Below are 23,919 nucleotides of genomic sequence, written 5' to 3'. Positions count from 1 at the left end.
ACACGGAAATACTGTCTGAGCAGGTTTGGGATAATTTTTGGTAGAGTTGGGAATATTGAATATCGTTCATGTACATACTGTCGGAATAGGTTTGGACTAGCTTTAGGTGGCGACGGCAATATTGAATATTGTTAATGTATGTACTGTCTGAGCAAGTTTGGGATAGTTTTTGGTATGGTCGGGAATATTGAATATCGTTAATATACATACTGTCTGAATAGGTTTGTACTAGTTTTAGGTGGCGACGGCAATATTGAATACTGTTAATGTATGTACTGTCTGAGTATGTTTGGTGTAGTTTTTGGTGGGGGCTGCAATATTGAATACCATTAATGCTGCATATACTGTCTGAATAGGTTTGGTGTAGTTTTTGGTGGGGTCTGCCATATTGAATACCATTAATGCTGCATATACTGTCTGATCAGGTTTGGGATAGTTGTTGGAGGAGGCGGGAATTTTTGAATACCGTTAATGTACATACTGTCTGAGTAGGTTTTGGAGTAATTTTTGGTGATGGGTTTCGAACACTACCGATGCCCTTCCACCCCCCGCGCCTTCTCCACCATACAATGATGCAGTGCCGTCTCCGGAAGGGAGCGGAATGGCCTCCCCACAGAAGTGACTGCGGGTGCCACTACCCGCAGTCACTCCCGTCCCTTTTAGTCGCCTCCTACGACAAGCAGGGATTACTGTGAGCGTATTCTTATTCCCCGTCACACAGGGAAAGAGTAGGTTTAGACCTAATCCTACTTCACCACATGAAGCCGCATTTATCACATTCACCGTAACATGTACTTATATAACATATACATATACTAACATAACTTATATCGTAGTTGTATAATACGAACATGAAAAATCATTTTATAGATCCTTCCCCGGACTGGATCGTCGGCGTTTCGGGTTTGGAGTTGTGTCAGGCTAATCGCACCTGGATAGAACACAAGGAACTCAATCTCTATCCCTACGACGTGGGCACTGATGACGGGATCACGTATTTAGTGAGTATACCCTACCAATCAACAAAATCAATACACCACTATATTTATGACTTTTTTCGAGGAGGAACGAAGGCGAAGACCTATTTTATAATAAATTAATTCTTACTGAAATAGACTAATCATGCTTGAATTCATTAACAGGATTTGACAACCATTGAGTAAATGATAACAAAATAATAAATGTAATTATTGTAAATGGTTAAACACGTTCGTCATTCTTTGGAAACGTTATAGGTGTCGTAATGTTACGAGTACCTTTCAAAATAAAAATGTCTCCTAAAAAAAGTCATCGAAATCCGAATTTGTCTGGAAAAGGTAAACAAACAACTGGATGGGCGAAAAATGGGTTTCCCTTTCGTGGAATAAAAATGACTCTACCGCGACGCGAGGACAAAATGAACGTCAGCTGTCGGACGCAGAGAATTGCATAATAAATTTGACGGGAGGCTTCCTCTCTAACAATCGTCGATAGGGTCGCGTGAAAATCGCTGACAACGTCGAAGTATACGTGCTCCCCACACCTTACCGGAAATTTCCCACCGCCTTTCGTTTCCGCTTCCGAAGAGCGAACATTTTCGCGGCCACTTTCTCCGCGACTCGCACGAACGAAGTTATAAAATCGCGAGGTTGTAAATTATGGTAACAATTTTCAAAAATATTATATATCAAGAAAATTCACGAAAAATTTGCGTGCAGTCGCCAGATTCGCCGCGGGACGAGCCAGAGCCCATCAGACGCATAACGTCGACCTATCCGGACGATCCAAGATCACCATTCTACGATCCTCTCGGTTCGGACATGAAACCCCTGGCCAAGTTGTACCTGAATCGACAGAGACTCTACGAGAAAACTTGCGACGACGCTCCGGAGGATTCCACCGATACAGGTGTCACACCTACACCTATTCGCAAAAATAGCAAGTATTGTTCCTTTATTATTTTGATTTTATTTTCGTGATCGCGGAGGCCAAAAGAAGGAAGAGATTTCTTATTGATTCGAACGTTTATAGAAGGAGAGGTTCGGAAAGAATTTCATACAGACTGAAGTTGCCTGAATATTTTTCTCCTGGTGTAATATGCAGATTTATGATATAGAATGTTTATTCGGAGAATATCTCTTCCTTTCTGGCGTCTCTGTGTCGCGAGTTGTTTGCTTAACGCTGTAAAGAGATGTTCAAGCGATCGAAGAAAATTGAGGTAACCGATGCTGAAGAGTAGTGGTGCACGTCTGCATTACATCGCTTTATTATAATCAGATAGTAATTAGATTCTGTAAGCTTTAGTTGTTTTGCTTGAGAGGCATGTAACAAAATATTTTTCTTTTTCTTTTTATGACTATGTAAAAATTACAAGGAACTAGTTATCTATCTATCAATTGGACCCTGTAGCATTATAAATTAATTGTTATTAATACAGCAATTATTCTACACGCCAAATGACGGAGCTATAAAATAAGAATGCTATTAATAAGAATGCTAACTAAGAAATACAAAATTTGACTCGATTTAGGTTTATTATTTAATATTTGAAAAAAAAAAAAGGAAGTATTTTTAATTCGTAGAAGCCTGCAGGCCGTCGCAGTGGGGTTCTTGGGGCCCCTGTTCCGTGACGTGCGGTCGTGGCACCAAGCTCAGGCAAAGACAATATCGAGACGAAGCCGCTGCCCATCTGAACAAGTGCAACACCACCCTTACCGACAGAGCGTACTGCTACGGCAAGAATCCCCATTGGTGAGCACTACATCTTCTTGAAAGATTTACAAAACCTGTTGTGGTGGTGCCTGTGGAGGAGAGAAGAAAAAAGAAAGGGGGAGAGCTTTTCGTTCTGGGCCTTTCTTTTATTTTTTATTGTGGAGAAATGCATTACGCATACCTCAGCTTCCCAAGGGAGAAACTGAGGTTATGTAGAGGACTACCATCAGGGATGGGAAGTCCCAATGGCGCGCGACGGAAGTTCCCCGGGCGCCATATTGGATTTCCTCCACCACATACTAACGCACGAGGCCCAATATACGCAAGCTTCAATACTTCAAATAACTTCGGCAGATTCGACAAAGAAGGCAAATGTGAGGCTTCCTTCCTCGTCCTAAAGTTAAGATGCTCGAAAGCGAAGAAGAGAGACCTTCACAACATTTGTCCTTCACCTTCTTCGCATTTCCGAAGTTATACACAAGATTTCAAGCTCTGCAGTCAGTGTAATAAATATACGTATATGGAATCATTTATTTTAAATTGGTGCAGTATGAAATACTTCTTACACTGATTGTGTACGTAAACGGAGCTTGTGCGCGTTGGTATATGTGTGTTTGTACGGGAAATCCAATATGGCGATTGGCAACTTCCGATCCTGACGTCATTCATTTGGAGGTCGGTCGAGAATGGCTTATATACGAACGATAAGCGGACCGAGGACTTGTGAGAAACGCGCTAACGCCCGGTTTCCCTCTAGCGGCAATGAGCGGAAGCGCTACCACAAGCCTAACGAATAGGGGTGTGCGGGATTCCCGAGAATGTACGGGATATAGAATAATATCTGGGATTTCCGAAAGTGTTGTTATTCTTGAAAATGTCAGCAATCCGAATGTACGGGATTTCGAAATTCTCGGGAATCCCGGATGTATTCGGGATTTTGAAAGTCTCGGGATTCCATCCCGATCCCGAGAGGAATTCCCGTCCCGACCGGGATCCCGCACACCCCTACTAACGAACGAATGGTTGTTTCCAAAAATTTCCTAAAATTTCTAAAAATTTTCCGTTTGCAGTAGCAGAGCAGGACCCTCGGCAGCGCTCCTGGACAACCCGATGTGCGCCCTGGACGAGTGGAGCAAGTGGAGTTCCTGCACGACGAGCTGCGGACCGGGTCACATGACCAGGTCGAGGAACTTCCGGGAGAAGAAGCATCGGAAACAGTGCAAAGCCATCCCCGACGGGCCCGAACTGCAACAGACAATCGACTGCGATAACGATCCGTGTCCCGACGAGGACGGGGACGAGGTAAGAGATGTGTCTAATCAGGAGGAGGAGGAGGAGGACACTGATAACGACGAAGACAAGGGCGACGGAGAGGATTACGAGGGAGAGGAACCGGCGATGGAGGTAACCGAGGAATGGCTGCAGGTACGGAACCTCGGAGAGCTCGCCAGAATTTGTTGCTAACCGGCGCGTAACAATCATTTTCAGTAACTTATTAAATCACAAATCGTTCATGGAAAATTAACAAATTCAACGAACTCGATCATAGTAACAAGCTACATGTGAGAATACGTATTATTACTCTTTTTTTTTTTTAATTAACTCTTACGATAGTCGAATCACCACTAACGAATCTCGGATCGATCGACACGTGACTGTAAATCATACCTGCACCATTTCTCGTAGATCCATCCATGGCACTCTGGCATCCTCACGTAAGTCGAGCGATTTACTCACGAAGAACCTGAAGACAATTATTCAATATCAAGGGCGCATAATAACTCAAAGAACTTTTTATGTGACATTCAATCTTAATAAACTAACGGCTTAATTAATACAAGTGTAAAAGCTTAACCCTTTGCGGTCGTATGTCCATACTAATCTTATGTTGTATTCCGCAAACTGAAAAGATTTAAGCCATTAGACAATAGTAATAGATTCTAAGATATTATTGTAATAATAGATTAATGGAAAGATCAATGAAAAGATCGTTAGTAATCATATTAAGTTATACAAGAATATATGAACCAGTGGGTGAAGTAATCTACATGTTAAATGTTTCAAAGACAAATATATCGAATATTGTTATTTTTTCTGTAACAGACTGTAATAAATACCAAACAGTCGAAAATACTTGGTAGAATTCCAAATAATATTTTACAAATTGTGTTTAAGTGTAATTAGGCATTCTGGTTTCTTAAAATATTTCAAAAACAATACTCCAAAACGGCAAGAAGATACCGAAAGATACCACATGATGGAGAACTATGAAATATAATTTTTACATAAAAACACATTATATCTAAAGTCATATATCAACATATATCTAAAGTCCACAAAGGAATTAATAAATCTCGTTTATCCTTCATAAACTTGCATATTATGTATCACTGCCTGGAATTAATTCTGACCAGTACAATAGCCATGCCTAAATTTAATACGACCGCAAAGGGTTAATTAAACAATAGGAGTCTCCGTTTAGAAATGTTTCGTTTAAACAAATTTATTCCGACGTTAGAAATGCCCCGAGGATCGCTTCACGCAGTGGTCGCTGTGGTCGCCCTGCAGCTCCAGTTGCGGTCCCGGTGTCCAAATGCGATCCAGGCTAGTCGATAGAAACTGGAGCAGCCTCGGAGACGTGGACGACGACTTGAGCCTGGAGGAGTGCAAGGTCCAACAGGCTGCTTGCGTAGCCAATGTTCCCACGTGCGACTTCTCGAAGAAGGAAGCGGAACGTGAGTCAAAAGACATTGCTGAAATTAACAAATAAATCGCGTTTAATATTTTCTAAAATTATAACGAGAATCTGTCTTCGTTCCAGACATCTGCAGCGAACCGTTGAAGAAGGGACGATGCGGTGGCAACACTTTACGCGCGTACTTCGACACACAAACGGGCCGTTGCCGTTTGTTCAGGTACACCGGCTGCGACGGAAATCGAAACAACTTCCAAACCGAGCAGGACTGCAAAAAGGTCTGCGGCGATTTTCAAAGTAGGTTTCATCTATTTTAATCTTCAAATTTATCGTTGAAAAAGTCCTGTCTCAAATGTTGCAAACGTAATGGATGCACGAGCTAGAAATTTAACAGTTTGCAGAAGTCCTCCCTTTCTAATACAATCGGTCCCCTTGCTTTGCGCACGCTTGCTCATAATACTAACAAAGGAGAGTCAAAGACGAATTCGTCAACGGTATTGAGGAACTATAAAGTATCCGTGAGCAGTGTTCTCAGCTACCATGTACCCACGCAGGAGCAACGCAGCACGAAGACGAAACGAGCTCACCACGGTGACGTTTATTTCGGTTGGAACGAAATCAATTGGTCGCTCAAGGTCGCGAGGCAGCGAATCCCATCGCAATGCTTAGCTATCCCCACCGCTGGTGGACGTGTCTTTGAGCTGCCAATCAAATTTTTAGAATTAGTATTTTGTACTAGTAATAATTAAAATATCCTTCTTTCTGAAGGTAACTCGTTAATATTTTCCTTACAGAAAGTTTGGAATTCAAGGGCATGGAACCAGTCAGCCAAGTAATAGAATCGCACGAGAACGAGGATGTCGACTGTCAGGTAACCGAGTGGAGTAATTGGTCCAAATGTGCAGGATGCCGTGGATACACAGTCAGTACTAGAGAGATTACGGTAAATATTCCACCAACAGAAACATTATCAAGGTCGTTAAATTTCTTCTTTAATTATATCATCTTCACAATCAGGTACCACCTAAGGGCAATGGTAAAAACTGCCCGAAAAAGCTTCACCGCAAACGGAAGTGCCACAAGATTCCACCATGCTGTAAGTAGTATCATCATCAATTATGATATAATAGTTGAATTCTATAGATTGAATAGATATTTTTTAGCCCTGCAAGGCGACGGCCCAGGACTGCGTACCTATCATGACCAAAATACAGAAGTGGAGGAAAACGAAAGTAAATTTTAATCGACTGCTCTTTTTCTAATAGGTACTATTTCTCGACTATTTTAATACAGAGTAATTATTCGTGCGATTAGTTTCAGTTAATTGTAAAATGACACAGTGGTCCTCTTGGGGGCGTTGCACGGCAACCTGCGGAGAAGCATCCCAGTGCAGGACAAGAACGGTCAAAGTTCAACCTCGCGGACCTGAAGGGAAACTGTGCCCCGCTCTGGTGGAATACAGAAAGTGTCAGACAATCGAGTGTCCGTAATAATGTTTATCCGAACTTTTTACATATCCATTTTCTATTTCGCTCGTACCTTGAATATTATTGAATCTCACATTTTACCTGGAACGTGTCGTGTATCATTAGATCAAGTGCGACGAATATTTAACATTAAAAGACAGAACCTTGTATAATAACGGTATGCGTATTTTAAAAAATACTGTTTGCAGGTACCATGGATATATATGACAATCAATGGAAATTTTACAAATAGTTGAATCAAATATGATACGTTATAGTACGCGTTTCTAAAGCGCTTGATAAACTGATACATACCGTTCACAAATTGGAAACTTTATTTAATTATTTTTATGGTTTAATAATATAACGTTCGAAATGATGCATCCGAATCAACCTATTGTGATGTAATAATATTATCATTTGATCAAAAACTGCATTAAAAGAACAAGTTAGTCTTCTTTATACATAGAATAGACGTTAATAGAAAATATTTATACTGAAATCTTAAATCGACTAGTCTAATGTAACGCACAGAGCAATGTGCCACATTTCATTTAATTATGTATCTGTTATAAATCTTTTAAAAAATCAATTGATGTTTAATAGGTTTCCCAGTCAAAGGAGACTGCATTTTAATTAATTACAGAAAAATGAAGATAAACGTTGATAAATATGAATAATAAAATAATTGATCACATTATAACCAAGCTAAAAATTCGTAATAAATATTTAGAAGTGCAGTTTCTCAAATGTTTTATCGACCACAAAAACCCAATTATAATAGCAATTTATATTTGTCTGTAAAAGTATGATAAAATATATATTTATAGCATTTATAATATAAGATTTAAGGAAATATAGATCTCAATTTAAGACCAAATGTTTCAATAGGATCTATTAAAATTATACATTGTTAATATTTAAATGATATCAATTAGGTAACTTTTATCAGTGTTGGAGAAATATTTGTTAACTATGATCATTAATTGTTCTTATACTTAGGTAACATATCTGTAGATGATAAGATACTTATTATTACGTAAAAGATATTATCACGGTACCCTACTCACTTTTACTTGACAATAACTATACTGTGTACGATATGAAATGAAATTCAGAACTCTATTCTTTTTCCTAATGTCAATTCAATGTTGAAAATAAAATGTATTATGATAAAACTTGTTTTGTGTTTATAAAATAATTAAATTTTTATTTTATATATATATAATCTTGAAGTATTATTAGTTTTGAATCTCATTTTAATACTTGTAAGATGTAAAATCTTTTAATACAGGAAATAAATACTGTCCATTTTGTCGTTTACTATTATGAGTTTTAAAGGAATATAATATACAGTGAATTATATGTATATAATATATAAGTTGTTTTAGACTTCCATAATATTTATATTTAAATACATACAAATACATATTTACAGTGTAATATCATATAATTTTGTAAGAACTCACATTACTATTTGTGAAATTAAAATTTGTTTCAATTTACTGTTTCTCCAGTATTTGCAACATTTTCTTCTGAATCATTAGTTTTTTCAATTGACATAGGATCGAATACAAACTGGACAGAGTTCTTTTTTGGTTGTTCCTTACTTATAACTCCGTTTATTTTCTTCTTCACATCTTGAATGAATGTATCCTGAAAATCAATGCCATTGCATTCATTAGAGAGAGCAAAAACAAAATGTTCAAAACTAACGGAATTGTAAATGGGGCAATTCTTTACCTTATCTTCTTTGCTGAAATTGATGACAAGTTTAACTCTGTGTCTCTTTTTCAATACCTTGTTGATATTATTTATTTTCGTATTTAAATCGTGTTCAGCAACTTTGTCGCTAAAATGAAACAGTTTGGTCACTTTGAACTGCTCATAGCCATCGTCTTTCTCCATAACTTTCTCCTCGTTATAAACTTCGGTACCGTAAAGCCGGTAAACATCTCTCTCGACATTTTTATCGTAGTGCAGTTTTTCTAATTGTAAATTCCGTCGCTTAGCAAGCTTTTGGGCATCTTCTACGTAAGTAACGATCATAGATTTATCGGGAAAAAGTAACGTAATTTGAGGAACCCTTGGAGTTCGTGGTTTCTTTTTCTTTTTATCGTCCACACTCTTAGAATTTGGCTCATCACTTACACTAAACTTTACTGTCCGATGCTGCAACGAATTATAACAAACATTTTGACCTAGCTCACTGCTTATCCTCGGTAAGAAGGAATTGCTGGCGCGATACATACATGTAATTATTTTTAAGCGTCGAAACATCACGATGTTTACTTCAACAAATAAGAATTATGAAGCTGTCGTTCACTGTGGACCCGTATTCAAAGATTTAAACAAATTCAAGGTTTCGCAAGAAGATAAACATAGTCTCATCAAGTCTCATATTGACCATCTTCACATCTTCACATAGAAAGGACACAATCAACGTTTACTCGCCACTTAAAAAATCTACGTAATATCTTTCTCGAGCAACGAAAGCATTCATTACATTTTTATATTTAGTCAATTGTGTCTAAGAACTGTTAATCCGATTTAACTAATTCTTAGATCGCATAAATAAAATTATTTTCATGTTACTAGTCCCGTAGTTTTGTTACTAGTATCTATCGTCTGTTTGGACGAAGCACAATTGGCTTTATATAACAGATGTGTAAATTTCATACGAATATTTGAAAAATTATATTCAAATTCCATGTAAGAAGTGTTTAATTTAACAATAATAAACAAAACTAATTTTGGAAGCGGCAAAACGTCCGTTTGTAGTAAAATAATTCTCGCTGCTGCCACTAGATGGCACGTGGTGTTTGTAGGTTTCATCTTTGAGTATTACTCAAAGGTTTTTACTGTGTTATTACACAACTAGCAGTTCTACTCAGGAAGGTCAAACGCAGATGCGGAGAAATTGAACCACGTTTTTAGCTTTGAGTATATATGTAGATAAAGGTTTTCTATATACTCAAAGGTTTTTAGCATTTTAGTTGGAGACATAAATCCACGTGGCGTTAGTGGCATCACACACACGTATCTTACTTATCGGTGAGTACGACCAACACAGCTATGAAAATTTCAGCGTCGGTAACCGTCGGTTTCCGTCGGTACTCGTCGTCATTTAAAGTCCGCGAAACCGAAACATTTAAATCGCTGAAGTAACACCACGTGGTCGTGGTGGGTCAGGATGATTTTTGTTACCTTGCAGTGTTTTAATTGTGATTTTGTGTGTTTACGTAGTTTTATGGCGCCTAAAAAGTGCAGAGTGAGAGGGTGTACATCGGAAGGAAAGCAACTTCGGCAATTTCCCGATATGATAAAAGATAAGGAACGCTGCCTTAAATGGATAGAAGCGTGCGATAATCCCTGTCTTCTGGAGATGAATTCGCTAAAAAATGTGAAAATCTGCGATATCCATTTTGAGGACTTTTATAAATTAAATATCAGACTAAGTACATCAGCAGTGCCAACCCTCCATTTGCCAAGTATGTATACATAAAATAAGCATACTCATAGTGTACTTTATTATTTATAATTTCTATATTTTATAGAACCTGCAGCTGTTGATGCTTCGATTCCTGCAGCAATTCCTGCAGCAATTCCTGAAGGAATCAAAGCAACAGATACAATGGGAATTGTGACCTCGCAGACACATTCTGGTAAGGAAATGTTTATTTAATTTTATCATGTCATGTGTAGAATTGTATAATTTATGGGTGAAGCAGATATCTAATTGTCAAACATTTGTAATGGATATTGCAGATGGGCACAGTAGTAGAACTAAACCGACAGACCAGCAGACAGATAGGCACCAACACTGACGCGATTTATCTCGCGATCTCGAGTGATTTTAAAATCGAAAGAGTATCGATATTAGATAAAAGCACCAATTTAAAGTAAACCGAAGTAGTAATGCGACTTACCAACAGGTGAAAGATAGATATCTAGTCGGAAATCACTAACCACGTCTCATTAGAGATGGCGTGAACTGCTACTTTTGAATCACTCGTGATTCAATCACGTTCATTCTCAATCACGATGATTTTTCACAGTGATTCGTGAATCTTCGTGAACGCTTCTAATTGGTTGAGAACATTCTTTTGATTGAAGTTTAATCACGACTGCGATCGTGATTGTGTGATCACGGTGAAAAATCATTGTTAGTGATTTTTCACGCCATCCCTACGTCTTATCAGGCCGGCGCATGATGCTCCCCTCCAGGCCAGGCGCTCTTCTTCAGTTCGCGAGCGAGTGCGGCCCGTGGCTGCGCGCGCAACTAGGCGGCGCCGGCGGGATGTTTGAAGAGGGGATGACGCTGCTTCTCCCCATAGTTTCCTCTTCCAAATGAAAATTAATTCTCAGGTAAAATCTATGGTTGCGAAAAAAAAGAAACATATCAGATTAGTTTCTCAATGATTCGCCACACTTTTCTGCAGCCATGTAGAAAATCAATGTTTAATATGAACAAATATTTACCTCTGCTAATTGAACAGCAGCAGCAGACGAGATAGGTACTTGAATCGGCGTTCGCAACTTCGATACTTCGAAACCCGCTCAGTGAGCGACCTAGTGAGCGATGACATTTCTGAATGCACCTATTGTTTATATATTTCGAATAAATTAAGAATAAAACACTTTTTACATGGAAATCGACTATAATTTTTGTTTAAATTTGTATGAAATTTACACATATGTTATGTAAGATCGTAAAGAAGGAAGGGAAGTCTTGGTGACTTTCTCCTCACTTTCTCCTCACCTTAGAATAGAGCTCAATGCTACTTATACAGTCTTCATGATACATGGTAAAATCCACATTTACACAGTTTAGTTAACAGTCGGTAGGAGACGCCACGAACGTTTCAATTAGCGCCACCTGTTATTCTCGTGCCTAACTAAAATATAAATTCCAATAAACTCGAGGCATCCCCTCTGCATTCGAATGGTCCAAGTTGGACCCCCTAGCGTCATCTGCGATTGTATCGAGTTGGAACTAAATCTGTTCGAGCCTCGAAAGGATGATGCGGCGAAGGTGGTAACAAACTGATCTCGATCGAGCAGTGTATCAGTCGAGCGTTAAAAAACGGGAGGGAAAGTGAGAGGTGCGCATGTTATTCAACGTCTGCCAGTCGAGTGAAATTTCGATATCGAGAGCACACAGCCGCGTAGGGGGAAAACCTATTCCCTCTAAAATGCAGTAAGTCCCGATAACGTTTTCTCATTGAATCATCGTACGCGTAAACTCACCTCTAGCGGTCACTGTGTTCTTTGTCGCGTAGCTGTCACTTTCGATTCTGTCACAATGGAATCCCCTTAAAAACAAAATCGAGTCTGCGAGATCAGACTGTCTTTTCATCTACGTTTTCGTTTCACGAATAAACAGTTTCACTCGATTAATACTTCGAACGACGAATTAAATTGCATATAGCGATATATTCGCGAGGTCCATTCGATTGGACAGTGATTTGAGTAAGCTTGGATTCGATAATCGGAAAGCTTTGTTCGAACAATGGATCGAAAATCATTTATTTTCATTCGTTCGTTATTTTTGGTCCGAATAAGAATTTTGTCCCGGGAACGTTTTGCTCGAACACCCTTTTTGTTTGTACACGTTTACGCTATATCGCGCGATATTACGTGTGTGTACAGCTGTTGTAAGCGTAACACGATACATAGCTCTTTGGCGCGCTTCGGACGTTTCGTATAGTTTATCTCTTTTAAGAATGCATTTCAATCCGTGGAACCTTGAGGTCTAAATAAACACTGATTAGATGCGAGGATAACGTAAAAAGTTGTTTATCAGAGAATTAATGCGATGCCGCGAACGATACGCGTCGAATATCGGGATGATTCAATAAATCCTTTGTTTATGTAAGCGATTTAATTTTGCGTAGCGAAGAAAGCGAATATGACGTAAAAAAATTACGAAAACTTGACAGAAATTTCGTGGTTGGTTGGTTGTACATTATTGGCACGGTTCTAACGCAATGTCGCGGTGCTCTTGCCCAAGAATTTATATGCCTCGATTTATAAACAATTGATAAACAATGTTAAGAGTAACTGTTATACGATCCTTTGTTTTTGCAATTGTAAAAGCTATACACGAAAAGTGAAACCATTGATTTTATGCAATAATTATGTTTAACGTACAGATATGGAGTCATTTTTTGAATTGTTTGACCCGGACAATCGCAAAGGCACTCGAAAGGATACATGGAATGATTCTGAAAATGAAGGGAACGGAATGTCCGATGAAAATTCAAGCATCGATGACGATCACGAGGAAAGACTACCTCCGGAACCAGAACAGGGTAACGTGGAATATAAGCTGAAGTTGATAAATCCTTCTAGTCAACGATTCGAACATTTAGTCACGCAGATGAAATGGCGACTAAGAGAGGGCCACGGAGAGGCTATTTACCAAATTGGTGCGTAACTATTTGTCTGTTAGAAAAAGATTCGTTGTACTTGCGATATTAGTTGTTTATACCATATGTTTTACTCGTCGTTAGGTGTGGAGGACAATGGAAGATTGACAGGATTGACAAGAGAAGACATGAAAGCATCTTTGAAGACTCTAAATGATATGGCGGCCAGATTAGGTGCTACGACGAGCATGTTACGCGAAAGGCCTGCCAATTCTAAAAATAAACATAGGTCGGCGCATGGTAACAACAAAGAGGAAAGACGGGTAGCGGAAGTGCTGGTGAAAAAATTGAGAAAAGGAGACAGGGAGGATCAGGATAGTATTGTCGATTTAAGACTTGCCGTCACTGGTGCGCAGGATGCTGGGAAATCAACTCTCTTAGGTGAGAGGATTAGCAGAGGACATTTAAGGTAGAGAAATATACTTAGAGTTTACTCTGCTATGCTCGTTGCTCGTCTAATCGATGATAATTTCAACCGAGACGTGTATGTTAATGCATTCGCGATGTGTATAGGCGTATTGACCCAGGGTGAATTAGATAATGGTAGAGGAAGAGCGAGACTGAATATGTTGCGACATCTTCACGAGATAAAAACGGGTCGTACGTCATCAATATCGCACGAAATCATAGGGTTCGATGCGGAGGGACACGTCTTAAATTATGCGGAAATGGCTACCGCGGAAGAAATATGCGAGCACGCATCAAAAGTCGTTACGTTTATAGATTTAGCCGGTCATCGCAAATATTTGAGAACTACAGTGCTTGGTCTTACAGGTATAGCAGACTTCTTTATCTATATCTCTTAAAGGATCTTCGAAGTCGATGACAATACGAATTTACGGTCTTGCAGGGTATTCCCCCCATCACGTTATGCTGGTCGTAGCGCCACCGATGAACGAAGCGTCGCAGGAACATATGGCCTTGTGCCTGACATTGGGACTTCCTTTCTTCGTGGTTGTAAACAAGATCGACCTCGGATTTTGTAGCACGTCGGAGACGATAAATCAGTTGAAGAGCGCGATTAGCGGCCAGGGTTATTCCAAGCAATTAGTAATGTACAACGACAACCAAATACCGTGGGATTACGAATCCGACGTAATACCTGTGTTCAATGTGAGCTGCGTCACTGGAGAGGGCTTAGGGCATTTAACGAATTTCATCAAGAACTTGTCGCCCCACGACGTGAATTCTACGAATTCAGATTCCGAGTCCTGCCTGTTTCAAATCGACGAAACCTTTAGGTATGCGTGTACGCGCTAGTTTTCTATGGAAAAATAAAACTTTGTCATCTTTAGCGGGAATCCTGAGTGTACTAAAAGTTGGATATAGCCTTTTTTTTTCTTTGTATTACAGGGTAGCGGGTTTGAACGAACCTGTTCTGGGTGGATTGCTTGTGAAAGGAGCAATCGCTCCAGGTACTAGATTATTGGTAGGACCTTTGCCAGACGGGGAGTTCAGCCCTGTGAAGGTCGTCAGTCTGCATCGCAACAAGGCTCCGTGTTGCTTGGTGAGAGCATCGCAGAGCGCTAGTTTGACATTGGCACCGCCGTCGAATCGAAGCCCTCCCTTACCGCACTTACGACCTGGAATGGTTTTGGTTTCTGTGTGGGACCAGCCACGCGCAACGCTGTTCTTCCAAGTACGCACGACGCGGTGATACAGAATTAATAAATCTATAAATTTTATGCAAATTATTCAATTACGATGTAATGTTTTAGGCGACCGTGTTGATAGTGTATCACGCGACCGCGATATTTTCTGGGTTCCAAACGACGGTGCACGTGGGGAACGTGAGGCAAACGTGCATCATTAAAGGTATAATGGATGCGAACGATAGAGGTTTACAAACCAATGACACGGCATCCGTGCTATTCAGGTTTGTCAATCATCCGGAGTATCTTCACGTGGGGATGCGACTGTTGTTGAGGGAGGGTCGCACCAAAGGGATCGGTAAAATCACACAAATATTTCCCTTGATAGGTCAACAAAGCGGTATGCAATAATTTAGGCGAAATTCCGCATGTAAAAAGTATTAAACGTTATATAGATTGTTTATGAGGTTGTAAGAAATTTAGTTATTTTAACGCGAAATATGTAATTATAATACGTACCCTAGTGTAAGTATCGGGAAATTATCGACTCCTTTGAAATAACCTTTGATGAACGTACACGTATACGTTCAGTTTGATTTTTCATTATGGTTTTGATTTACTTGAGGAAAAACGAATCCCAGAAAGTCGCGAGAACATTGAAAAGTATGTTTTGGATCGTTACGAGCGGCGCTACAGACGAATATCTATGATATAATTTAAAGTTGTCAAGATCTTTTTAAGAGTAAGAGATTCTAACATCTTGGTAAATTTCATTTCATCGTTGTACTATAGTTTCATTATAGTATTTATGAAATCATCGTTTATCGCTAACTTTAGTTTGTATCGCGAAATAAATTATTGTCTCGTTGGTGTGATATTTTGCCTATAACTATTAAAAAATAAAAATTCTTTGTGAGTACAATCATTAACTTAATGCAATGTTTCATAAAAAAAAAAAAGTATTAATCTTAAGCGTGAGAAATAAAAGTTAAAATAGTATTGAAATCAAATAATACGGAAGAAATATTTTTGCAATCGATTACTATTCCATTATAAGTCGATAACTATCGAATACAATAATTTTAGTTCGTAAACCATCAAAGTCGAAAATTCTGTGTATCGTTAGAAAAAGCTACTTAATTATAGACGATTGTACTTACACGTGTATCCAAATTGATGGGTAACATTATTCGAAGTTACTCGTCCTGTAAAACATGTAAAGCGTTACGCTGTAAATTCTACAGCCGTCCGAATTAAGATCTCCGATTTATTTCAGTTAAATCTCGATTGCAACGTTGTATTATAAACTGTAAAATACTTTGAATAAAACAAAACAATTTATTATAACATATCCGTGCTGTGGCCTTTGTACGCTTCGAGAAATTAATAACACTTGTAGTTACAAAACATTTATTTATTCATTTATCGCGATTATATAAAATCATTCTTTTAATAAGTTAAAGGAAACAGTACTACTGTACTAGAATGTGCTTACATCGATGGAACGTTATATTGCACATGGAATAACGGCAGGAGCAGCGTTAAGTATGAAGAAAATACTGTTTCGTTAGGAATTGCAGATTCACCTTCTATAAATCGTTACAGCGCTATTAATAGTATCAGAGTAGCGTATTATAATTCGAGTCTACGGAGATTCGAGGGAAAACGATATAAATAACTAGTACACAACACTCGCATAACCCAATCATCGCATTCTGCTCTCGATTCACTCAGAAATAGTTATCGCTAGCGATGGAACTAATACCATACCGATACCAGCTGACAAAGTACTCCGATACATCCTATTAGGTACTCTGGTATCGAACTGCTCGAGAGCCATCGATATCTAATCGTATCAGTCCCATCACCGGGACCTGGGTTAAAGCATGGACTCAAAAAAACAGCCCAAAGGGTTCCACCTTCCATCAGCAGCGCGTCCATGAAAACAGATGCGAACAATAGTAAACACGGCAAGCAGCTACGACGGCAAGCAATGGTAAACAATATCAATTAAAAGTTAAGGATCCTCCAATCACTCGATATTTTAAATATTTGCACGTTACGTCACAGAATAATTCGGAGTAGGAGCGTTCACCGTGCCCCAGAAGAGCACGAGCCTCGTGGGATCGTGCCTGATGAAGAACAAAAAAGGTCTGTTCGCCACCAGCCTCTTCTGATTCCCATCACGCTCCAACAACACGGCCGTAGCGGCCGCAGCCTCGGTGCCTTTCTCCGTGATGTCGATCTCCACCTTGTGAAGAACGTCGGTAGCATACAGATGCGGGTTCACCAACGCGGCGCTGTTCCTGAGCTCGTCCAACCCGTACGACGGTAAATTACGCTGCTTGACGAAGTCCAGGAAGTTCTGATCGATGGGCCTGCTCTGCCTTCTGGTCCTCCTCTTTCTACCTTGGAAACGATACTTGTTCTCTTCGAGATTCACAACGTTCACGTCCTCGGTTACGGATCCATCCGCTTCGTAAGAGTTCCTGCCCTCTTGCGACCTCCGAACAGACTCGGTTTCGCGAGGCTTTCTGGATTTTCTTATCGAGAATCCGGTGGACCATTGCTCCACCGTGTAACTCCTGACCTTGTCCTCGTACGTGAAGTAATTCCTCCTCACTATGTGATCCGGCTTCTTGTCGTTGCCGAAACGTGGGTTGAACGTCACGTCGTTCTGGGTGTTGGGCGACGGGGATGCGTTGTTTCTGTAACCTTGCGACATGAGACTCAAGTCCGCTGTATTCGGGTTGAACAGAGACGTTAGACCCAGGCTCGCGAGCGTCGACATCAAACTGAGACTACTGGACAACTTCATTCGCGGGAAACCGACGATACAGGTCTCGTTCTTCATGTTCTGGATCAGATTCTCGATGATGTCGACGGTCAGCTGGTTCTGGAAACCTTGCAGGGCCTTCGCGCCCATCGCTGTCGGCAGCAGCACGTACATCGTGGTCTGAAGAAGAGTTAGGTGATTAGGATGAAGGATAGAAACTGTATCGGGTAGTTTGGCACTTTGTACTCACTTCGTAGCCCTTGTAGGGAAGACCGAGGATCTTCACTCCCAATTGCTTGTCTTCGTAGAAAGGAAACGGTCCGCCGTTGTACATCATGTCGATCGTAATCGCTTCGTTTGGCTCGATGAAGAACGGTTTCCTGTGCGAGTGACCGAGATTTTTAAAATTTATAGAACTAACTTAAATTGTATATAGTTCAAGGGGCTATTCTGATAATCTGACTTCGCGAAAAATCAATTTTCTTCTTACACATATGTTACGTTGACCATTTCATATTTTTCAAAGCAAACGATAGTTTTGAAAAATAAGAAATTTCCATATTAAACATTCACGAGCCCGTCATTTTGTTACCATATATAGTGGTTAATTCTGCTACCCGCGATAACTACATTCATACTGATTAAATAGCATCCATTAACATTTGTTTCAGATGAACGAGGATCTCCGCAGTCAATTTGGAGTCAATTACGTAGCAGACGTATGTCTCGTTAACGGGCCCGTTTTCAACAGTATATAAAGTACAGTATAAATAAATAAATGGCTGTTAAGAAAATATATTTGCGTGTCTAATAAATAGGCTTAAAAATAATAATAGATGTCATATTATAAACCTTCATATTGGATGATAGAAAATGTCTAAATATAGTTACATTTTCCAGCTGGATTACCAGTGAAAAGGAAAAACGAACCTTTTGGTAGCTCCTGGCAGGAAGTGCTGATTCCACTCTCCGTTGAAATAGAGCGCAGATAAGAGAATGACGCTGGTCGCTGGATTTGGAGGATTGCTCAAGATAGTGGCGATTTTCCCCATCGTCTTCTGCTTCACCCACGAGTTGATCAACTCCTGTGTCAGTTTCCCCTGCCTGGTGAAGTCCACGTTTATCACCTCGGTGTCGTATACATTTTGACTAATCGCCTTGAATTGTGGAAGTATCGGATACCCCTCCTAGAATCGTTAAAACGATCTCTAAATATTCTATATTATAAATATTAATATTATATAATATCTAATATTCTGTATCTTTCGTAGGGAACATAGCCGGAATAATATCCAACGTAACTAACATCTTGAGGAAGAGTCTAGGAAGAGGATAGTCTACCTGGACGAATGCTCCCGTGGCAATGTCGACTCGAGGTCCAGGCGATCCTGCTATTTTACTGCGAAGCTGGTTCAGCAGTATGCCAAACATCTGATGGACGATCTCAGAGTTTCGCGAGATGTCGACACCAGCCTCCAGGCCAAGAACTCTGGACACTTCCTCGAAGGTTCTGCCAGCAGAACCTGCCAGGACCATGGCCATCGTCGCGGAGAGACTGATCGGCGAGAAAACTATGTTTTCTCGTTGGTCGATCATCGACGTGCCTCGAGTTCTGTAGATTTCTCTCTCAATGTCCAGCGCGAACTTCATCACGCCTCTCACGATGATATTGTTCACCTACGGTTGTTATAGAGCAGGGATTGAATTTCTTTTATACGTTCTCTTTAAAAAGACGTCCGTTCTTGTGATATTTTTGTAGAAAGACGTTTACCTTGTACGAGTTTCTTAAAAATTGTTGTTATGCTTACTTTCAAATTTGTATTATCAGATATGGAGATTAGCATGAATGGGGATTACGTGTGCCTCGTGTGGTGTGACTAATGAAAAAAGAATGCAAATCGCAGTGTATAGATGTTGTCAAGATCTAACGTCGCCAAATTTTCCATTATAAAATCTCCGTGAAAAGGAATACCGATTTGAAATTTTCAAAATAGACGATAGACATGCTTCGATGATGCGTCATCGACGAAGAAGAAGAAGGTTGCTAGTCGGAGAGACTTTCTTAAATCGAGCCACCGTTTCCGTGGACTCGGAGCTTCTAATACGACATTGCAGTATTATTATAATAATAATAATCATGATAACTGCTCATCGTTAAAGGATCCTTACGAAACGTTTATCACAAAGCTTGCATCATCAACCTTTTCACCGCCTCCACATTTTATCAAGTTCAACGCTCCGACTCCTTGATGGCGCATCAGCTAATGGTCATCGCTGTCGTTTCAGATAGATCCTGACAACACCTTTCACTAAACATTCTGAAGAGTGCTTACGTGATCGCCCCAGTCCAGCAGGGGATTCTCGGTGAATTTTGAATCTACCTGCGTTGCACGCTGAGTCGTACTGGTTTCCATCACTTCGGAGACGTTTATACTCAGCGGTTCCGGAGGTAGCGGGTTGGATTGCGAGTACGCTACGTTCCTCTCCACGGAGGGCCTCGGTTGGCGACTAGGCGTCGTGAAATAAGTCGGAGGGACCGTCGAGGTCTTTATTCGCTCGAACTCGTCCGGGTAGATCAGTTGGGCGGAACCGCAGGCCAACAGGCCGATGAACATCAGCGTGAACGCCATTTCTGTAAGAATAGAGCAGTAGGTCTACAGCGATGAACATAACTGAACACACTTTACCGAGTTTCTGAAAACATTAACCCTCGAGTGCTAAGGGTTAACGTTAATGCAAATGTACAATATTCTATTACGATTATTTGACTTGATATTTAAAAGACATCATGCGGAGCCTTTCGAAGCCTTCCAATGTCTATTAGCATTTCTTATGTTCTGAGAAAGGACAACTCTGTCGTACTCAGTTTTACACCACTTCCAAACTGAGTCGTTCGTATTGTTCCCAATGTGAAACCAAAATCGAAGGAAATAAAAAGAATTCTGTTTCGTGTAATGTATCGTGAGCCAGTCTTAGTTTGTATTACAACGTTTTAGTTTGGAAAATATACTAACAAATTTACAAGCATGTATAAAGTGCGTTCAGTGTTGCTCGTCGCTTTATATATTACGTAAAACTATCGTGCTAATATTTCGTTTGCATTTTGTGTATGACTGCCGAAGAAAGAGAGGCGAGAATTCCTGGTCGATAACGGTTGCGTCGATTGTCAGGGGACATCGGTTGATAGCGGAGAACTACGCCGGATTGTTGGTAATTAAACGTTTTCCTGTGAAGATATACCCGTTTCAAACGGAAATCTAAACATTTCCACGTTTCATATCGTCCTGCTCGGACACATGGCCCTACGAATCGCTCATTTATGCTAGTTATCGCTGTTTTCTACCCGGTCTGCCGCGTTCGATTTCCAGATGGAAAAAAACACGAGATCTGTGATTAGAAATATTCGATTAACTCTTTGACCGCTGGACGATTTTTTCTGAATTTTAAAAGAGTATCAGATTATAGGGAACGATAAGAGGAAACTTTTTTATATTTAAAGTTTATTCATACGATCCGCGTTTTGCCTTTGTCACGGAAATCGAGTAGATTAAAAATGAGTATTTTAATTGGAAACAAGTAGTTAAAGAATAGAAAAATCATATGGAATTAACAATGGTGTAACTAATACAGACATGCCGCGGTTATTACGCAAAACGAACACAGTCGTTTATGGCCGCGAAAACAAGGAAACTATTCAAACGACGATAGTACCGGTAGTATTTGATAATTGTAGTGTTTATCTAAAGATAACCGAACCGACGTAAAATAAAAATAACTGCAACGCGGAAAGAAGGTCGGATAGGACGCGTGAACGTGATTTCTGTTATTTTTGTGCGTTGAATTTGCATCGAAAGAACGTTTTGGTTTGATAAAAGCATTGGTCATCCTTCGTCCAGGAAGAGAAACAATGAGGATATAATACGCTTCCCATGTTAAAACGAACGAACAATAAGTATCGTGGATACGTCACACCATCGTAGGCGCGACGATTTCGTGTAAGTGTGCGTTCACCCGGCTGGGAAAACCCACAACGATTGTCACCAGCGTTGCTATTGCATGGGATTAATCGAATCGGGCAGCTTACAAACGGAGAACTAAAAACTTTTGGCAATAAGAATAATCATGAAACTCTGTCTCTAGAGGAGGTAGTTTATTATTACGAAAAGATCCGTGGATTAATTTTGTACAGCTATTAGCTATCGTCGATAAGTTATGGGGTTTGTTACCATAAGGTGTACAGAAGTTACCGACTCGAAGTGCAATGTGTCGATAACAACGTCTTCGCTTCGAATTATTCGATCGAGAATGCAACCAGGAATCATATGTCTTCCATGACTGATTAAAGTGCAACAAGCGTTCCGTTGATGCGTAGTAAAATTACATCGACGATCTAAGAAACGTTTACGAGTCGTTCGTTAAACGATTGAAAAAGACTAACTGAAACTTTCCACTCTACGACAGTGTCTATCGACGTTTATCGACCCTTAGGGCAACGTTCTCAAACCGGAGGACGATTTAGAATGCTAGAGGGAACACAAAAGAAAAAGAATTATTAATATTATCGATTAAAAAATTCTCGATACTCCCTACACGCAGTGCGTAGAATGACACGTAGAAAATGTACAGTTTCAATTTGAAAAGAAAATGGAAAAACCAGATGGATTGTGTCACGTGTAAAGAACAGCGACGTTACGAGAAACTAGAACTCGTTACAGCATTCGAATCGTTCTTCCGCCATTTTCGTCTATGTTCAACGGTAGGTAAGACCAGTTGCACTTGCGTGGCTCACCTTGTACGTAAGCAAGAGTTCAAGGTCCTCGTTAAGTGTCAAGATCCACGCGTAGGGAGAGCTTAAAAGGAAATCGGCAAGCTACATTGCGAGAAAACGTGTAGTCAGCTACCGCGGATCGACGTGGTATTCAACGCGCTGAGGTCACGCGGAAAGGTCGAACATCTTAAGTTCCCCTGTACCATCCGTTGCACGTCTGCTGCGTTGCGAGAACTATACCAATGTAATTCGGATACTTTACACGGGATAATAATAGAAACGATAATAGAAATTTTATCTTGTATCGATAAAAGCATCTGGGATTAGAAATGGCGAAAAATAAAGGAAAGACTCTGTAATAATCGATAGCCAATTAGAAATCCCAGCCATCTCGAGTAACATCCTTCTACTGACAGCTGCGCGTGATAAGATCATTATGCACGCTCGCCAATACACGAGACGATCGATCAAAGCGTCGCTATTTTTTACGAGCGTCACCCTCCCCTGACCGTTCAAGGAGAACCTCGATTCCTGTTTGGCGATAGTATTATCCTCGCCCGTTGCATAGAGAACCATAGAGAACGATGACTAACCGTAGGGTCATCGAGCTTACGATCTTCAGGGAATTCCTGCGTCTCCGTTAGCTCGATGCAGCTGAGAATTTATTGGAAAGCAACTTTTTTTTTCCAAGATGGCCGCCAAGATACCATAAGCAGATAGAAATAGGGATAGATACGGATGCATCGTAGTCCTTGGAAAATTGAGACTCATCGAGGATCGTAATTTATGTAACAGATCGTATGCTTCGGACGTCTCCATCTTGCAAGTGCTGAAAAACTAAATATGCTCGTATTGTTGAAGGTGGAAGTTATAAAAAGAATTCGAAGCCATTTATCGACGAGCGATACTAGGAAAATAATTTTATAAAATCATTCCAAGCATTATTAAATTAAAATGATTGCGAATGGCTGGATGTCGAGGTTCTGATTATGCCAAATAAATGTTTAAATTATTGTAACTAGAAGTTGTAAAAAAAATTGACTAGGCAACACTTTCTATGGGCAAATCGAGGCCATTTATCGACGAGCGATACTAGAAAAATAATTTTATAAAATCATTCCAAGCATTATTAAATTAAAATGATTGCGAATGGTTGGATGTCGAGGTTTTGATTATGCCAAATAAATGTTTAAATTATTATAACTAGAAGTTGTAAAAAAAAATTGACTAGGCAACACTTTCTATGGGCAAATCGAGGCCATTTATCGACGAGTGATATTAGGAAAATAATTTAATAAAATCATTCCAAGCATTACTAAACGAATTAAAGAGTTTTTAAATTGTTGGTAGTCGTTCCATTTAATTATGCCAAAAACAAACTACGTTTAAATTATTGTAACTAGAAGTTATAGAAAGAAATTGACTAGGCAAGATTTTCGATGGCCAGTTCGGGGCCATTTATCGACGAGCGATACTAGGAAAATAATTTTATAAAATCAT

The 23,919-nt window shown here is 39.8% G+C and overlaps 5 protein-coding genes and 1 long non-coding RNA gene across 19 annotated transcripts in view; 4 read left to right on the top strand and 2 right to left on the bottom strand.

The window, feature by feature from the left end:
- Nucleotides 1–7,592, top strand: part of LOC128880496 (spondin-1) — a 28,858-nt gene extending 21,266 nt beyond the window's left edge. The window contains exons 7-17 of one of the 7 annotated variants that reach the window (XR_008457834.1): nucleotides 871–1,001; nucleotides 1,698–1,917; nucleotides 2,562–2,730; nucleotides 3,762–4,116; nucleotides 5,210–5,426; nucleotides 5,513–5,683; nucleotides 5,855–5,977; nucleotides 6,181–6,329; nucleotides 6,404–6,482; nucleotides 6,539–6,618; nucleotides 6,701–6,752. Coding sequence is in view for 6 of the 7 variants with exons in the window: in XM_054130657.1 (XP_053986632.1) it covers nucleotides 871–1,001; nucleotides 1,698–1,917; nucleotides 2,562–2,730; nucleotides 3,762–4,116; nucleotides 5,210–5,426; nucleotides 5,513–5,683; nucleotides 5,855–5,977; nucleotides 6,181–6,329; nucleotides 6,404–6,482; nucleotides 6,550–6,618; nucleotides 6,701–6,876 (1,859 nt within the window). In the remaining variant the exon portion in view is untranslated. Of the gene's footprint in view, nucleotides 1–870; nucleotides 1,002–1,697; nucleotides 1,918–2,561; nucleotides 2,731–3,761; nucleotides 4,117–5,209; nucleotides 5,427–5,512; nucleotides 5,684–5,854; nucleotides 5,978–6,180; nucleotides 6,330–6,403; nucleotides 6,483–6,538; nucleotides 6,652–6,700 lie in introns of all 7 variants that reach the window. The other 6 variants (XM_054130659.1, XM_054130658.1, XM_054130661.1 and 3 more) reach the window with 6 other exon arrangements.
- A 562-nt stretch (nucleotides 7,593–8,154) lies between these two features.
- LOC128880500 (uncharacterized) lies at nucleotides 8,155–9,288 on the bottom strand. The gene is made up of 2 exons (XM_054130671.1): nucleotides 8,596–9,288; nucleotides 8,155–8,508 (listed from the first exon to the last, which is right to left on the bottom strand). The coding sequence occupies exons 1-2, from the start codon at nucleotides 9,130–9,132 to the stop codon at nucleotides 8,350–8,352; spliced, it is 696 nt and encodes a 231-aa protein (XP_053986646.1). The 5' UTR covers nucleotides 9,133–9,288; the 3' UTR covers nucleotides 8,155–8,349.
- A 305-nt stretch (nucleotides 9,289–9,593) lies between these two features.
- On the top strand, nucleotides 9,594–11,603 carry LOC128880502 (uncharacterized). Of its 2 annotated transcripts, XR_008457835.1 has the most exons (4): nucleotides 9,594–9,906; nucleotides 10,099–10,343; nucleotides 10,410–10,517; nucleotides 10,621–11,603. XR_008457835.1 is itself a non-coding variant. In XM_054130672.1 (3 exons), exons 1-3 carry the CDS (start codon nucleotides 10,046–10,048, stop codon nucleotides 10,677–10,679), a joined length of 465 nt encoding a protein of 154 aa, XP_053986647.1. In that variant the 5' UTR covers nucleotides 9,594–10,045; the 3' UTR covers nucleotides 10,680–11,603. The 2 variants fall into 2 exon arrangements, 1 of the variants encoding a protein (XP_053986647.1); XM_054130672.1 differs by having other exon boundaries at nucleotides 9,594–10,343.
- Nucleotides 11,604–11,829: 226 nt separating this feature from the next.
- Nucleotides 11,830–16,226, top strand: LOC128880499 (GTP-binding protein 2). Of its 5 annotated transcripts, none has more exons than XM_054130670.1 (8): nucleotides 11,830–12,052; nucleotides 13,008–13,283; nucleotides 13,368–13,664; nucleotides 13,797–14,057; nucleotides 14,134–14,524; nucleotides 14,637–14,922; nucleotides 15,002–15,098; nucleotides 15,160–16,226. In XM_054130670.1, exons 2-8 carry the CDS (start codon nucleotides 13,010–13,012, stop codon nucleotides 15,207–15,209), a joined length of 1,656 nt encoding a protein of 551 aa, XP_053986645.1. In that variant the 5' UTR covers nucleotides 11,830–12,052; nucleotides 13,008–13,009; the 3' UTR covers nucleotides 15,210–16,226. The 5 variants fall into 5 exon arrangements, with proteins under 5 accessions (XP_053986645.1, XP_053986644.1, XP_053986641.1 ...); XM_054130669.1 differs by having other exon boundaries at nucleotides 11,831–12,052; nucleotides 13,008–13,166; nucleotides 13,227–13,283; nucleotides 15,002–16,226; XM_054130666.1 differs by having other exon boundaries at nucleotides 11,831–12,052; nucleotides 15,002–16,226.
- LOC128880498 (leukocyte elastase inhibitor) overlaps nucleotides 15,824–23,919 on the bottom strand; it is a 9,388-nt gene continuing 1,292 nt past the window's right edge. Inside the window, exons 2-6 of one of the 2 annotated variants that reach the window (XM_054130664.1) lie at nucleotides 19,985–20,283; nucleotides 18,993–19,328; nucleotides 18,582–18,838; nucleotides 17,902–18,031; nucleotides 15,824–17,831 (exon numbers count right to left, since the gene is read on the bottom strand). In XM_054130664.1, the coding sequence (XP_053986639.1) occupies nucleotides 16,935–17,831; nucleotides 17,902–18,031; nucleotides 18,582–18,838; nucleotides 18,993–19,328; nucleotides 19,985–20,281 (1,917 nt within the window). In that variant the 5' untranslated portion in view covers nucleotides 20,282–20,283 and the 3' untranslated portion in view covers nucleotides 15,824–16,934. The remainder of the gene's footprint in view (nucleotides 17,832–17,901; nucleotides 18,032–18,581; nucleotides 18,839–18,992; nucleotides 19,329–19,984; nucleotides 20,284–23,919) is intronic. The other variant, XM_054130665.1, reaches the window with a different exon arrangement.
- LOC128880503 (uncharacterized) overlaps nucleotides 20,147–23,919 on the top strand; it is a 6,327-nt gene continuing 2,554 nt past the window's right edge. Inside the window, exons 1-2 of one of the 2 annotated variants that reach the window (XR_008457837.1) lie at nucleotides 20,147–20,285; nucleotides 20,778–20,861. This is a non-coding gene — a long non-coding RNA (uncharacterized LOC128880503). Of the gene's footprint in view, nucleotides 20,286–20,773; nucleotides 20,862–23,919 lie in introns of both variants that reach the window. The other variant, XR_008457836.1, reaches the window with a different exon arrangement.

This window comes from Hylaeus volcanicus, chromosome 7, assembly GCF_026283585.1.
Source record: "Hylaeus volcanicus isolate JK05 chromosome 7, UHH_iyHylVolc1.0_haploid, whole genome shotgun sequence".
In the NCBI taxonomy this organism is placed as follows: Eukaryota; Metazoa; Arthropoda; class Insecta; order Hymenoptera; family Colletidae; genus Hylaeus; species Hylaeus volcanicus.
This window is presented reverse-complemented; position numbering and strand designations above follow the sequence as displayed.